General features: G+C 49.0%; 1 protein-coding gene across 1 annotated transcript in view; it reads left to right on the top strand.

Moving 5' to 3' along the window:
• The window catches only part of LOC140372418 (BOS complex subunit NCLN), a gene marked incomplete at its 3' end in the record, with an annotated part of 40,081 nt that extends 30,206 nt beyond the window's left edge, over nt 1-9,875 (top strand). Inside the window, exons 10-14 of the mRNA XM_072459514.1 lie at nt 4,934-5,021; nt 5,112-5,150; nt 7,860-8,032; nt 8,150-8,203; nt 9,779-9,875. Coding sequence (XP_072315615.1) covers nt 4,934-5,021; nt 5,112-5,150; nt 7,860-8,032; nt 8,150-8,203; nt 9,779-9,875 — 451 coding nt within the window. The remainder of the gene's footprint in view (nt 1-4,933; nt 5,022-5,111; nt 5,151-7,859; nt 8,033-8,149; nt 8,204-9,778) is intronic.
• Nucleotides 9,876-16,042: the final 6,167 nt, after the last annotated feature.

The raw sequence follows: 16,042 nt of genomic DNA, 5'->3' as shown, positions 1-16,042 counted from the left end.
GACCTGGACCTGACCTGGACCTGACCTGGACCTGGACCTGGACCTGGACCTGACCTGGACCTGGACCTGGACCTGACCTGGACCTGGACCTGGACCTGGACCTGGACCTGACCTGGACCTGGACCTGGACCTGGACCTGACCTGGACCTGACCTGGACCTGGACCTGGACCTGGACCTGACCTGGACCTGGACCTGGACCTGACCTGGACCTGGACCTGACCTGGACCTGACCTGGACCTGGACCTGGACCTGGACCTGGACCTGACCTGGACCTGGACCTGACCTGGACCTGGACCTGGACCTGGACCTGGACCTGGACCTGACCTGACCTGGACCTGGACCTGGACCTGGACCTGACCTGGACCTGGACCTGGACCTGACCTGGACCTGGACCTGGACCTGGACCTGACCTGGACCTGACCTGGACCTGGACCTGACCTGGACCTGGACCTGGACCTGGACCTGGACCTGACCTGGACCTGGACCTGACCTGGACCTGACCTGGACCTGGACCTGGACCTGGACCTGGACCTGACCTGGACCTGACCAGGACCTGGACCTGGACCTGGACCTGGACCTGGACCTGGACCTGACCTGGACCTGGACCTGACCTGGACCTGGACCTGACCTGGACCTGGACCTGGACCTGGACCTGGACCTGACCTGGACCTGGACCTGACCTGGACCTGGACCTGGACCTGGACCTGACCTGGACCTGGACCTGGACCTGGACCTGACCTGGACCTGGACCTGACCTGGACCTGACCTGGACCTGGACCTGACCTGGACCTGACCTGGACCTGGACCTGACCTGGACCTGGACCTGGACCTGGACCTGGACCTGACCTGGACCTGGACCTGACCTGGACCTGGACCTGACCTGGACCTGGACCTGGACCTGGACCTGGACCTGACCTGGACCTGGACCTGGACCTGGACCTGGACCTGGACCTGACCTGGACCTGACCTGGACCTGGACCTGACCTGGACCTGACCTGGACCTGGACCTGACCTGGACCTGGACCTGGACCTGGACCTGGACCTGACCTGGACCTGGACCTGACCTGGACCTGGACCTGGACCTGACCTGGACCTGGACCTGGACCTGGACCTGGACCTGACCTGGACCTGGACCTGGACCTGGACCTGGACCTGACCTGGACCTGACCAGGACCTGGACCTGGACCTGGACCTGGACCTGGACCTGGACCTGACCTGGACCTGGACCTGGACCTGGACCTGGACCTGACCTGGACCTGGACCTGGACCTGACCTGGACCTGGACCTGGACCTGACCTGGACCTGACCTGGACCTGGACCTGACCTGGACCTGACCTGGACCTGGACCTGGACCTGGACCTGACCTGGACCTGGACCTGGACCTGGACCTGGACCTGGACCTGGACCTGACCTGGACCTGGACCTGACCTGGACCTGACCTGACCTGGACCTGGACCTGGACCTGACCTGACCTGGACCTGGACCTGGACCTGGACCAGGACCAGGACCTGGACCTGGACCTGGACCTGGACCTGGACCTGACCTGGACCTGGACCTGGACCTGGACCTGGACCTGGACCTGGACCTGGACCTGACCTGGACCTGGACCTGACCTGGACCTGGACCTGACCTGGACCTGACCTGGACCTGGACCTGGACCTGGACCTGGACCTGGACCTGGACCTGACCTGGACCTGACCTGGACCTGACCTGGACCTGGACCTGGACCTGACCTGGACCTGGACCTGGACCTGGACCTGGACCTGGACCTGACCTGGACCTGGACCTGGACCTGACCTGGACCTGGACCTGGACCTGGACCTGGACCTGGACCTGGACCTGGACCTGACCTGGACCTGGACCTGGACCTGGACCTGACCTGGACCTGGACCTGACCTGGACCTGACCTGGACCTGGACCTGACCTGGACCTGGACCTGGACCTGACCTGGACCTGGACCTGGACCTGGACCTGGACCTGGACCTGGACCTGGACCTGACCTGGACCTGACCTGGACCTGGACCTGGACCTGACCTGGACCTGGACCTGACCTGGACCTGGACCTGGACCTGGACCTGACCTGGACCTGGACCTGGACCTGACCTGGACCTGGACCTGGACCTGGACCTGACCTGGACCTGGACCTGGACCTGGACCTGACCTGGACCTGACCTGGACCTGGACCTGGACCTGGACCTGACCTGGACCTGGACCTGGACCTGACCTGGACCTGGACCTGGACCTGACCTGGACCTGACCTGGACCTGGACCTGGACCTGGACCTGGACCTGGACCTGACCTGGACCTGGACCTGACCTGGACCTGGACCTGGACCTGGACCTGGACCTGGACCTGACCTGACCTGGACCTGGACCTGGACCTGACCTGGACCTGGACCTGGACCTGGACCTGACCTGGACCTGGACCTGGACCTGGACCTGACCTGGACCTGACCTGGACCTGGACCTGACCTGGACCTGGACCTGGACCTGGACCTGGACCTGACCTGGACCTGGACCTGACCTGGACCTGACCTGGACCTGGACCTGGACCTGGACCTGGACCTGACCTGGACCTGACCTGGACCTGGACCTGACCTGGACCTGGACCTGGACCTGGACCTGGACCTGGACCTGACCTGGACCTGGACCTGACCTGGACCTGGACCTGGACCTGACCTGGACCTGGACCTGGACCTGGACCTGACCTGGACCTGGACCTGGACCTGGACCTGACCTGGACCTGGACCTGGACCTGGACCTGACCTGGACCTGACCTGGACCTGGACCTGACCTGGACCTGGACCTGGACCTGGACCTGGACCTGACCTGGACCTGGACCTGACCTGGACCTGACCTGGACCTGGACCTGGACCTGGACCTGGACCTGACCTGGACCTGACCAGGACCTGGACCTGGACCTGGACCTGGACCTGGACCTGGACCTGGACCTGGACCTGACCTGGACCTGGACCTGACCTGGACCTGACCTGGACCTGACCTGGACCTGGACCTGGACCTGACCTGGACCTGGACCTGGACCTGGACCTGGACCTGGACCTGACCTGGACCTGGACCTGGACCTGGACCTGACCTGGACCTGGACCTGGACCTGACCTGGACCTGGACCTGGACCTGACCTGGACCTGACCTGGACCTGGACCTGGACCTGGACCTGGACCTGGACCTGACCTGGACCTGGACCTGACCTGGACCTGGACCTGGACCTGGACCTGGACCTGGACCTGACCTGACCTGGACCTGGACCTGGACCTGACCTGGACCTGGACCTGGACCTGGACCTGACCTGGACCTGGACCTGGACCTGGACCTGACCTGGACCTGACCTGGACCTGGACCTGACCTGGACCTGGACCTGGACCTGGACCTGGACCTGACCTGGACCTGGACCTGACCTGGACCTGACCTGGACCTGGACCTGGACCTGGACCTGGACCTGGACCTGACCTGGACCTGGACCTGACCTGGACCTGGACCTGGACCTGGACCTGGACCTGGACCTGACCTGGACCTGGACCTGACCTGGACCTGGACCTGGACCTGACCTGGACCTGGACCTGGACCTGGACCTGACCTGGACCTGGACCTGGACCTGGACCTGACCTGGACCTGGACCTGGACCTGGACCTGGACCTGACCTGGACCTGACCTGGACCTGGACCTGACCTGGACCTGGACCTGGACCTGGACCTGGACCTGACCTGGACCTGGACCTGACCTGGACCTGACCTGGACCTGGACCTGGACCTGGACCTGGACCTGACCTGGACCTGGACCTGGACCTGGACCTGACCTGGACCTGACCTGGACCTGGACCTGACCTGGACCTGGACCTGGACCTGGACCTGGACCTGACCTGGACCTGGACCTGACCTGGACCTGACCTGGACCTGGACCTGGACCTGGACCTGGACCTGACCTGGACCTGACCAGGACCTGGACCTGGACCTGGACCTGGACCTGGACCTGGACCTGGACCTGGACCTGACCTGGACCTGGACCTGACCTGGACCTGACCTGGACCTGACCTGGACCTGGACCTGGACCTGACCTGGACCTGGACCTGGACCTGGACCTGGACCTGGACCTGACCTGGACCTGGACCTGGACCTGGACCTGACCTGGACCTGGACCTGGACCTGACCTGGACCTGGACCTGGACCTGACCTGGACCTGACCTGGACCTGGACCTGGACCTGGACCTGGACCTGGACCTGACCTGGACCTGGACCTGACCTGGACCTGGACCTGGACCTGGACCTGGACCTGGACCTGACCTGACCTGGACCTGGACCTGGACCTGACCTGGACCTGGACCTGGACCTGGACCTGACCTGGACCTGGACCTGGACCTGGACCTGACCTGGACCTGACCTGGACCTGGACCTGACCTGGACCTGGACCTGGACCTGGACCTGGACCTGACCTGGACCTGGACCTGACCTGGACCTGACCTGGACCTGGACCTGGACCTGGACCTGGACCTGGACCTGACCTGGACCTGGACCTGACCTGGACCTGGACCTGGACCTGGACCTGGACCTGGACCTGACCTGGACCTGGACCTGACCTGGACCTGGACCTGGACCTGACCTGGACCTGGACCTGGACCTGGACCTGACCTGGACCTGGACCTGGACCTGGACCTGACCTGGACCTGGACCTGGACCTGGACCTGGACCTGACCTGGACCTGACCTGGACCTGGACCTGACCTGGACCTGGACCTGGACCTGGACCTGGACCTGACCTGGACCTGGACCTGACCTGGACCTGACCTGGACCTGGACCTGGACCTGGACCTGGACCTGACCTGGACCTGACCAGGACCTGGACCTGGACCTGGACCTGGACCTGGACCTGGACCTGGACCTGACCTGGACCTGGACCTGACCTGGAGTGTTCTGCTGCAGGTCGGCGGTGGATGACCAGAGGCTGAGGAGAAACGGAGTGGTCATCGCAGAAGCTTTGGGCCGTTTCATGTTTAACCTTTCACACCAGGTCAGAGGTCAAACACAAACTCATTCTAAAAGTCACTTTTCACAACAGTTTGTGTGTTTGTTTGTTTGTTTGTTTGTTTGTTTGTTCCAGGGTTCTGCTGAAGACCTGCCGCTCTTCAGAGGTCAGCTGGTGAGGACACTGCCCTCTGCTGGAGACATGAAGTACAGACACATAAACACTGCCCTCTGCTGGAGACATGAAGTACAGACACATAAACACTGTCCTCTGCTGGAGACATGAAGTACAGACACATAAACACTGCCCTCTGCTGGAGACATGAAGTACAGACACATAAACACTGCCCTCTGCTGGAGACATGAAGTACAGACACATAAACACTGCCCTCTGCTGGAGACATGAAGTACAGACACATAAACACTGCCCTCTGCTGGAGACATGAAGTACAGACACATAAACACTGCCCTCTGCTGGAGACATGAAGTACAGACACATAAACACTGCCCTCTGCTGGAGACATGAAGTACAAACACATAAACACTGCCCTCTGCTGGAGACATGAAGTACAGACACATAAACACTGCCCTCTGCTGGAGACATGAAGTACAGACACATAAACACTGCCCTCTGCTGGAGACATGAAGTACAGACACATAAACACTTTCCTCTGCTGGAGACATGAAGTACAGACACATAAACACTGCCCTCTGCTGGAGACATGAAGTACAGACACATAAACACTGCCCTCTGCTGGAGACATGAAGTACAGACACATAAACACTGCCCTCTGCTGGAGACATGAAGTACAGACACATAAACACTGCCCTCTGCTGGAGACATGAAGTACAGACACATAAACACTGCCCTCTGCTGGAGACATGAAGTACAGACACATAAACACTGCCCTCTGCTGGAGACATGAAGTACAAACACATAAACACTGCCCTCTGCTGGAGACATGAAGTACAGACACATAAACACTGCCCTCTGCTGGAGACATGAAGTACAGACACATAAACACTGCCCTCTGCTGGAGACATGAAGTACAGACACATAAACACTGCCCTCTGCTGGAGACATGAAGTACAGACACATAAACACTGCCCTCTGCTGGAGACATGAAGTACAAACACATAAACACTGCCCTCTGCTGGAGACATGAAGTACAGACACATAAACACTGTCCTCAAACAACGACGTCATAAATTCAAACTGTTGAAGGAAAAAACACCTAAAATGTAAATCTGAAAATGAAAAATAAAGACAGAAAAAACCCTCGAGAAACTGGAAAACACGACAAGGATAAAGAGAACAAGGAAAAGACTTCTGAGGGTCACATATATGGGGTTCACATATCTGGGGGTCACATATATGGGGGTCACATATCTGGGGGTCACATATATGGGGGTCACTTATCTGGGGGTCACATATATGGGGTTCACATATCTGGGGGTCACATATATGGGGGTCACATATCTGGGGGTCACATATATGGGGGTCACATATATGGGGGTCACATATCTGGGGGTCACATATATGGGGGTCACTTATCTGGGGGTCACATATATGGGGGTCACATATCTGGGGGTCACATATATGGGGGTCACATATCTGGGGGTCACATATATGGGGTTCACATATCTGGGGGTCACATATATGGGGGTCACTTATCTGGGGGTCACATATATGGGGGTCACATATCTGGGGGTCACATATATGGGGGTCACATATCTGGGGGTCACATATCTGGGGGTCACATATCTGAGGGGTCACATATATTCTGGGGGTCACATATATTCTGGGGGTCACATATATTCTGGGGGTCACATATCTGAGGGGTCACATATATTGTGGGGGTCACATATCTGGGGGTCACATATCTGGAGGTCACATATCTGGGGGTCACATATCTGGGGGTCACATATCTGGGGGTCACATATCTGGGGGTCACATATATTCTGAGGGTCACATATATGGGGTTCACATATCTGGAGGTCACATATCTGGAGGTCACATATCTGGGGGTCACATATCTGGGGGTCACATATCTGGGGGTCACATATATTCTGGGGGTCGCATATATTCTGGGGGTCACATATCTGGGGGTCACATATATTCTGGGGGTCACATATCTGGGGGTCACATATATTCTGGGGGTCACATATCTGGGTGGTCACATATATTCTGGGGGTCACATATCTGAGGGGTCACATATATGGGGTTCACATATCTGGAGGTCACATATCTGGGGGTCACATATATTCTGGGGGTCACATATATTCCGGGGGTCACATATCTGAGGGTGACATATTTGGGGGTCACATATCTTGGGGTCACATATCTGAGGGTCATATATCTGGGGGTCATATATCTGGGGGTCATATATCTGGGGGTCACATTATATTCTGGGGGTCACATATCTGGGGGTTCACATACCTGAGGGGTCACATATCTGAGGGGTCACATATCTGGGGGTTCACATATCTGAGGGGTCACATATCTAGGGGTTCACATATCTGGGGGTCACATATCTGAGGGGTCACATATCTGGGGGTTCACATATCTGAGGGGTCACATATCTGGGGGTCACATATCTGAGGGGTCACATATCTGAGGGTTCACATATCTGGGGGTTCACATATCTGGGGGTTCACATATCTGAGGGGTCACATATCTGAGGGGTCACATATCTGAGGGGTCACATATCTGGGGGTCACATATCTGAGGGGTCACATATCTGAGGGGTCACATATCTGGGGGTTCACATATCTGAGGGGTCACATATCTGGGGGGTCACATATATTTTGGAGGTCACATATCTGGGGTTCACATATATTCTGAGGGTCACATATCTGGGGGTCACTTCCTGGTCTGTTCTAGGACCTTCAGGACTCTCGTCTGTCCAGTCTTCTGACCGCTCTGGCCTCGGTTCCCAGAGCGACTCAGCTCCTGGACCAGGATCCAAACCAGGTCCTGGTCCTGGACTTTCTGGAGCTCGAGTTCAGACAAAAGCTGCAGAAAGTCCAGAAACACAGATTCAAGATCGACAAGAGGTGAGAAAGGTCAAGTTACTCTTCTGGTAAGAAGAGAAATGCAGTAAAGTACTAGTGATATTTGTTTCCCAGAAGTATTTGAAAAACTGTGTTTAAGTTCTTTGGTTCTTGTGACAGAGATCCAGAGGTCACCTTCTTTGACCAGATGAAGCAGAGGCTCGTCATGTACAGGTGTGGAATACTTTTACTCTAGTACCTTCACTGCAGTACTTTTACTCTAGTGCCTTTACTGCAGTACTTTTACCCTAGTATCTTTACTGTAGTACTTTTACTCTAGTGCCTTTACTGCAGTACTTTTACCCTAGTATCTTTACTGTAGTACTTTTACTCTAGTGCCTTTACTGCAGTACTTTTACTCTAGTACCTTCACTGCAGTACTTTTACTCTAGTACCTTCACTGTAGTACTTTTACTCTAGTACTTTTACTCTCAGATCATTTTCTATGTTGAAAATCCTTGTATTTGCTCTGGCAGCTCTCGCTCTGATTGGTCGGAATGATCGTGCGGTCACATGGTCACATGGTCACATGTGTACCATGTACTACCATGTACTACCATGTACTACCATGTACTACCATGTACTACCATGTACTACCATGTACTACCATGTACTACCATGTGCAGAGTTAGGTCATACAAAGATTTCACAAGCTTTGAACATTTCACACTATTCAGTCTGACACAACTACAAAACTACAAGACATGGAGGTCCACCAAGACATGGAGGTCCACCAAGACATGGAGGTCCACCAAGACATGGAGGTCCACCCACCAAGACATGGAGGTCCACCAAGACATGGAGGTCCACCAAGACATGGAGGTCCACCCACCAAGACATGGAGGTCCACCAAGACATGGAGGTCCACCAAGACATGGAGGTCCACCCACCAAGACATGGAGGTCCACCCACCAAGACATGGAGGTCCACCCACCAAGACATGGAGGTCCACCAAGACATGGAGGTCCATCCACCAAGACATGGAGGTCCACCCACCAAGACATGGAGGTCCACCAAGACATGGAGGTCCATACACCAAGACATGGAGGTCCACCAAGACATGGAGGTCCACCCACCAAGACATGGAGGTCCACCAAGACATGGATGTCCATCCACCAAGACATTGAGGTCCACCCACCAAGACATGGAGGTCCACCAAGACATGGAGGTCCATCCACCAAGACATGGAGGTCCATCCACCAAGACATGGAGGTCCACCAAGACATGGAGGTCCACCCACCAAGACATGGAGGTCCACCAAGACATGGAGGTCCATCCACCAAGACATGGAGGTCCATCCACCAAGACATGGAGGTCCACCAAGACATGGAGGTCCACCAAGACATGGAGGTCCACCCACCAAGACATAGAGGTCCACCAAGACATGGAGGTCCACCAAGACATGGAGGTCCACCCACCAAGACATAGAGGTCCACCAAGACATGGAGGTCCACCCACCAAGACATGGAGGTCCACCAAGACATGGAGGTCCAAAATGTCCAACGTCCAAAATGTCCATCTGAACAAGGAGAGCTCTTCTTCCACTTCACGATTGTCCCCAAATCACAGCTGCAGGTTCCTCGAGGGCGACAGTGAAAAACAATGTTGAAAACAAACAATTGATTTAAGTTTGTGGTTCTAGGAGTATGAATACTTTTGCAAGCCACTGGTACTTTTACTTTAGTACCTTTACTGCAGTACTTCCTCCTCTTAAACGTGGCTCGTGTACTTTTGACCCGTTTTTTTCAGAGTGAAGCCGGCTGCGTTTGACCTGTTTGTGGGCGGAAGCATCGCCGTGTATCTGGGACTGGTGTACTCTGCAGTTCAGGTCAGAAATACTACTACTACTACTACTACAACTACTACTACTACTACTACTACTACTACTACTACTTCTACCACTACCACTACTACTACTACCACTACTACTACTACTACTACTACCACTACTACTACTACTACTACTACCACTACTACTACTACTACTACTACTACTACTTCTACCACTACCACTACTACTACTACTTCTACCACTAACACTACTACTACTACTTCTACCACTACCACTACTACTACTACCACTACTACTACTACTACTACTACTACTACCACTACTACTACTACTACTACTACTACTACTACTACTACTACTACCACTACTACTACTACTACTACTACTACTACTACTACTACTACCACTACTACTACTACTACTACTACTACTACTACTACCACTACTACTACTACTACTACTACCACTACTACTACTACTACTACTACCACTACTACTACTACTACTACTACTGCTACTTCTACCACTACCACTACTACTAATACCACTACTACTACTACTACCACTACTACTACTACTACTACCACCACTACTACTACTACTACTACTACTACTACTACTACTTCTACCACTACCACAACTACTACTACTTCTACCACTACCACTACTACTACTACCACTACTACTACTACTACTACTACTACTACCACTACTACTACTACTACTACTACTACTACTACTACTACTACTACTACTACTACTTCTACTACTACCACTACTACTACTACTACTACTACTACCACTACTACTACTACTACTACTACTACTACTACTACTACCACTACTACTACTACTACTACTTCTACCACTACCACTACTACTACTACTACTACTACTACTACTACTACTACTACTACCACTACTACTACCACTACTACTACTACCACTACTACTACTACTACTACTACCACTACTTCTACTACTACTACTACTACTACTACCACTACTACTACTACTACTACTTCTACCACTACCACTACTACTACTACCACTACTACTACTACTACTACTACCACTACTACTACTACTACTACTACCACTACTACTACTACTACTACTACTACTTCTACCACTACCACTACTACTACTACTTCTACCACTACCACTACTACTACTACCACTACTACTACTACTACTACTACTACTACCACTACTACTACTACTACTACTACTACTACTACTACTACTACTACTACCACTACTACTACAACTACTACTACTACTACCACTACTACTACTACTACTACTACCACTACTACTACTACTACTACTACCACTACTACTACTACTACTACTACTATTACTACTACTTCTACAGCTACCACTACTACTACTACTACTACTTCTACTACTACTACTACTACTACTACTACTACTACCACTACTACTACCACTACTACTACTACTACTACTATACTACTACTACTACTACTACTACCACTACTACTACTACGTCTACTACTACCACTACTACTACTACTACTACTACCACTACTACTACTACTACTACTACTACTACTACTACTACTACTACTACTACTACTACTTCTACTACTACCACTACTACTACTACTACTACCACTACTACTACTACTACTACTACTACCACTACTACTACTACTACTACTACTACTACTACTACTACTACTACTACTACTTCTACCACTACCACTACCACTACTACTACTACCACTACTACTACTACTACTACTACCACTACTACTACTACTACTACTACCACTACTACTACTACTACTACTTCTACCACTACCACTACTACTACTACTACTACTACTACCACTACTACTACTACTACTACTACTACTACCACTACTACTACTACTACTACTACTACTTCTACCACTACCACTACTACTACTACCACTACTACTACTACTACTACTACCACTACTACTACTACTACTACTACTACTACCACTACTACTACTACTATTACTACTACTTCTACAGCTACCACTACTACTACTACTACTACTTCTACCACTACCACTACTACTACTACTACTACTACTTCTACTACTACCACTACTACTACTACTACCACTACTACTACTACTACTACTACTACTACTACTACTACTACTACTACTACTACTACTACTACCACTACCACTACTACTACTACTACTACTACTACTACTACTACCACTACTACTACTACTACTACTACCACTACCACTACTACTACTACTACTACTACCACTACTACTACTACTACTACTACTACTACTTCTACCACTACCACTACTACTACTACTTCTACCACTAACACTACTACTACTACTTCTACCACTACCACTACTACTACTACCACTACTACTACTACTACTACTACTACTACCACTACTACTACTACTACTACTACTACTACTACTACTACTACTACCACTACTACTACTACTACTACTACCACTACTACTACTACTACTACCACTACTACTACCACTACTACTACTACCACTACTACTACTACTACTACTACCACTACTTCTACTACTACTACTACTACTACTACCACTACTACTACTACTACTTCTACCACTACCACTACTACTACTACCACTACTACTACTACTACTACTACCACTACTACTACTACTACTACTACCACTACTACTACTACTACTACTACTACTTCTACCACTACCACTACTTACTACTACTTCTACCACTACCACTACTACTACTACCACTACTACTACTACTACTACTACTACTACCACTACTACTACTACTACTACTACTACTACTACTACTACTACTACCACTACTACTACAACTACTACTACTACTACCACTACTACTACTACTACTACTACCACTACTACTACTACTACTACCACTACTACTACTACTACTACTACTTTACTACTACTTCTACAGCTACCACTACTACTACTACTACTACTTCTACTACTACCACTACTACTACTACTACTACTACCACTACTACTACCACTACTACTACTACTACTACTATACTACTACTACTACTACTACTACCACTACTACTACTACGTCTACTACTACCACTACTACTACTACTACTACTACCACTACTACTACTACTACTACTACTACTACTACTACTGACTACTACTACTACTACCACTACTACTACTACTACTACTACTACTACCACTACTACTACTACTACTTACTACTACTACTACTTCTACCACTACCACTACTACTACTACCACTACTACTACTACTACTACTACTACTACTACCACTACTACTACTACTACTACTACCACTACTACTACTACTACTACTACTACTACTACTACTACTACTACTTCTACTACTACCACTACTACTACTACTACTACCACTACTACTACTACTACTACTACTACCACTACTACTACTACTACTACTACTACTACTACTACTACTACTACTACTACTACTACTACTTCTACCACTACCACTACCACTACTACTACTACCACTACTACTACTACTACTACTACCACTACTACTACTACTACTACTACCACTACTACTACTACTACTACTTCTACCACTACCACTACTACTACTACTACTACTACTACTACACTACTACTACTACTACTACTACTACTACTACCACTACTACTACTACTACTACTACTACTTCTACCACTACCACTACTACTACTACCACTACTACTACTACTACTACTACCACTACTACTACTACTACTACTACTACCACTACTACTACTACTATTACTACTACTTCTACACTACACTACCACTACTACTTCTACTACTACCACTACTACTACTACTACTACTACCACTACTACTACCACTACTACTACTACTACTACTATACTACTACTACTACTACTACTACCACTACTACTACTACGTCTACTACTACCACTACTACTACTACTACTACTACCACTACTACTACTACTACTACTACTACTACTACTACTACTACTACTACTACTACCACTACTACTACTACTACTACTACTACTACTACTACTACTACTACTACTACCACTACTACTACTACTACTACTACTACTACTACTTCTACCACTACCACTACCACTACTACTACTACCACTACTACTACTACTAACTACTACTACCACTACTACTACTACTACTACTACCACTACTACTACTACTACTACCACTACTACTACTACTACTACCACTACTACTACTACTACTACTACTACCACTACTACTACTACTACTACTACTACTACTACTACTACTACTACTTCTACCACTACCACTACCACTACTACTACTACCACTACTACTACTACTACTACTACCACTACTACTACTACTACTACTACCACTACTAAACTACTACTACTACTACTACCACTACTACTACTACTACTACTACTACTACCACTACTACTACTACTACTACTACTACTTCTACCACTACCACTACTACTACTACCACTACTACTACTACTACTACTACCACTACTACTACTACTACTACTACTACCACTACTACTACTACTATTACTACTACTTCTACAGCTACCACTACTACTACTACTACTACTACTACTACTACTACTACTACTACTACTACTACCACTACTACTACTACTACTACTACTACTACTTCTACCACTACCACTACTACTACTACCACTACTACTACTACTAACTACTACTACCACTACTACTACTACTACTACTACTACTACTACTTCTACTACTACCACTACTACTACTACTACTACCACTACTACTACTACTACTACTACTACCACTACTACTACTACTACTACTACTACTACTACTACTACTACTACTTCTACCACTACCACTACCACTACTACTACTACCACTACTACTACTACTACTACTACTACCACTACTACTACTACTACTACTACTACCACTACTAAACTACTACTACTACTACTACCACTACTACTACTACTACTACTACTACTACTACTTCTACTACTACACTACTACTACTACTACTACCACTACTACTACCACTACTTCTACTACTACTACTACTACTACTACCACTACTACTACTACTACTACTTCTACCACTACCACTACTACTACTACCACTACTACTACTACTACCACTACCACTACTACTACTACCACTACTACTACTACTACTACTACTACTACCACTACTACTACCACTACTTCTACTACTACTACTACTACTACTACCACTACTACTACTACTACTACTTCTACCACTACCACTACTACTACTACCACTACTACTACTACTACTACTACACTACTACTACTACTACTACTACCACTACTACTACTACTACTTCTACTACTTCTACCACTACCACTACTACTACTACTTCTACTACTACCACTACTACTACTACCACTACTACTACTACTACTACTACTACTACTACTACTACTACTACTACTACTACTACTACTACTACTACTACTACCACTACTACTACTACACTACTACTACTACTACTACTACTACTACTACTACTACTACTACTACTACTACCACTACTACTACTACTACTACTCTACCACTACTACTACTACTACTACTACTACTACTACTACTACTACTACTACCACTACTACTACTACTACTACTACTACTACTACTACTACTACTACTACTACCACTACTACTACTACTACTACTACTACTACTACTACTACTACTACTACTACTTCTACCACTACCACTACTACTACTACCACTACTACTACTACTACTACTACCTACTACTACTACTACTACTACTACTACTACTACTACTACTACTACTACTACTACTACTACCACTACACTACTACTACTACTACTACTACTACCACTACTACTACTACCACTACTACTACTACTACTACTACTACTACTACTACTACTACTACTACTACTACTACTACTACTACTACTACTACCACTACTACTACTACTACTACTACTACTACACTACTACTACTACTACTACTACCACTACTACTACTACTACTACTACCACTACTACTACTACTACTACTACTATTACTACTACTACTACAGCTACCACTACTACTACTACTACTACTCTACTACTACCACTACTACTACTACTACTACTACCACTACTACTACCTACTACTACTACTACTACTACTACTACTAC

Source organism: Eucyclogobius newberryi, unplaced genomic scaffold (genome assembly GCF_026437365.1).
Source record: "Eucyclogobius newberryi isolate DKJ021-1_F unplaced genomic scaffold, fEucNew1.0.hap1 SCAF_23, whole genome shotgun sequence".
Classification (NCBI taxonomy): Eukaryota; Metazoa; Chordata; class Actinopteri; order Gobiiformes; family Gobiidae; genus Eucyclogobius; species Eucyclogobius newberryi.
Note: the sequence above shows the minus strand (reverse complement) of the source record. Positions and strands in the feature narration are given on the sequence as shown.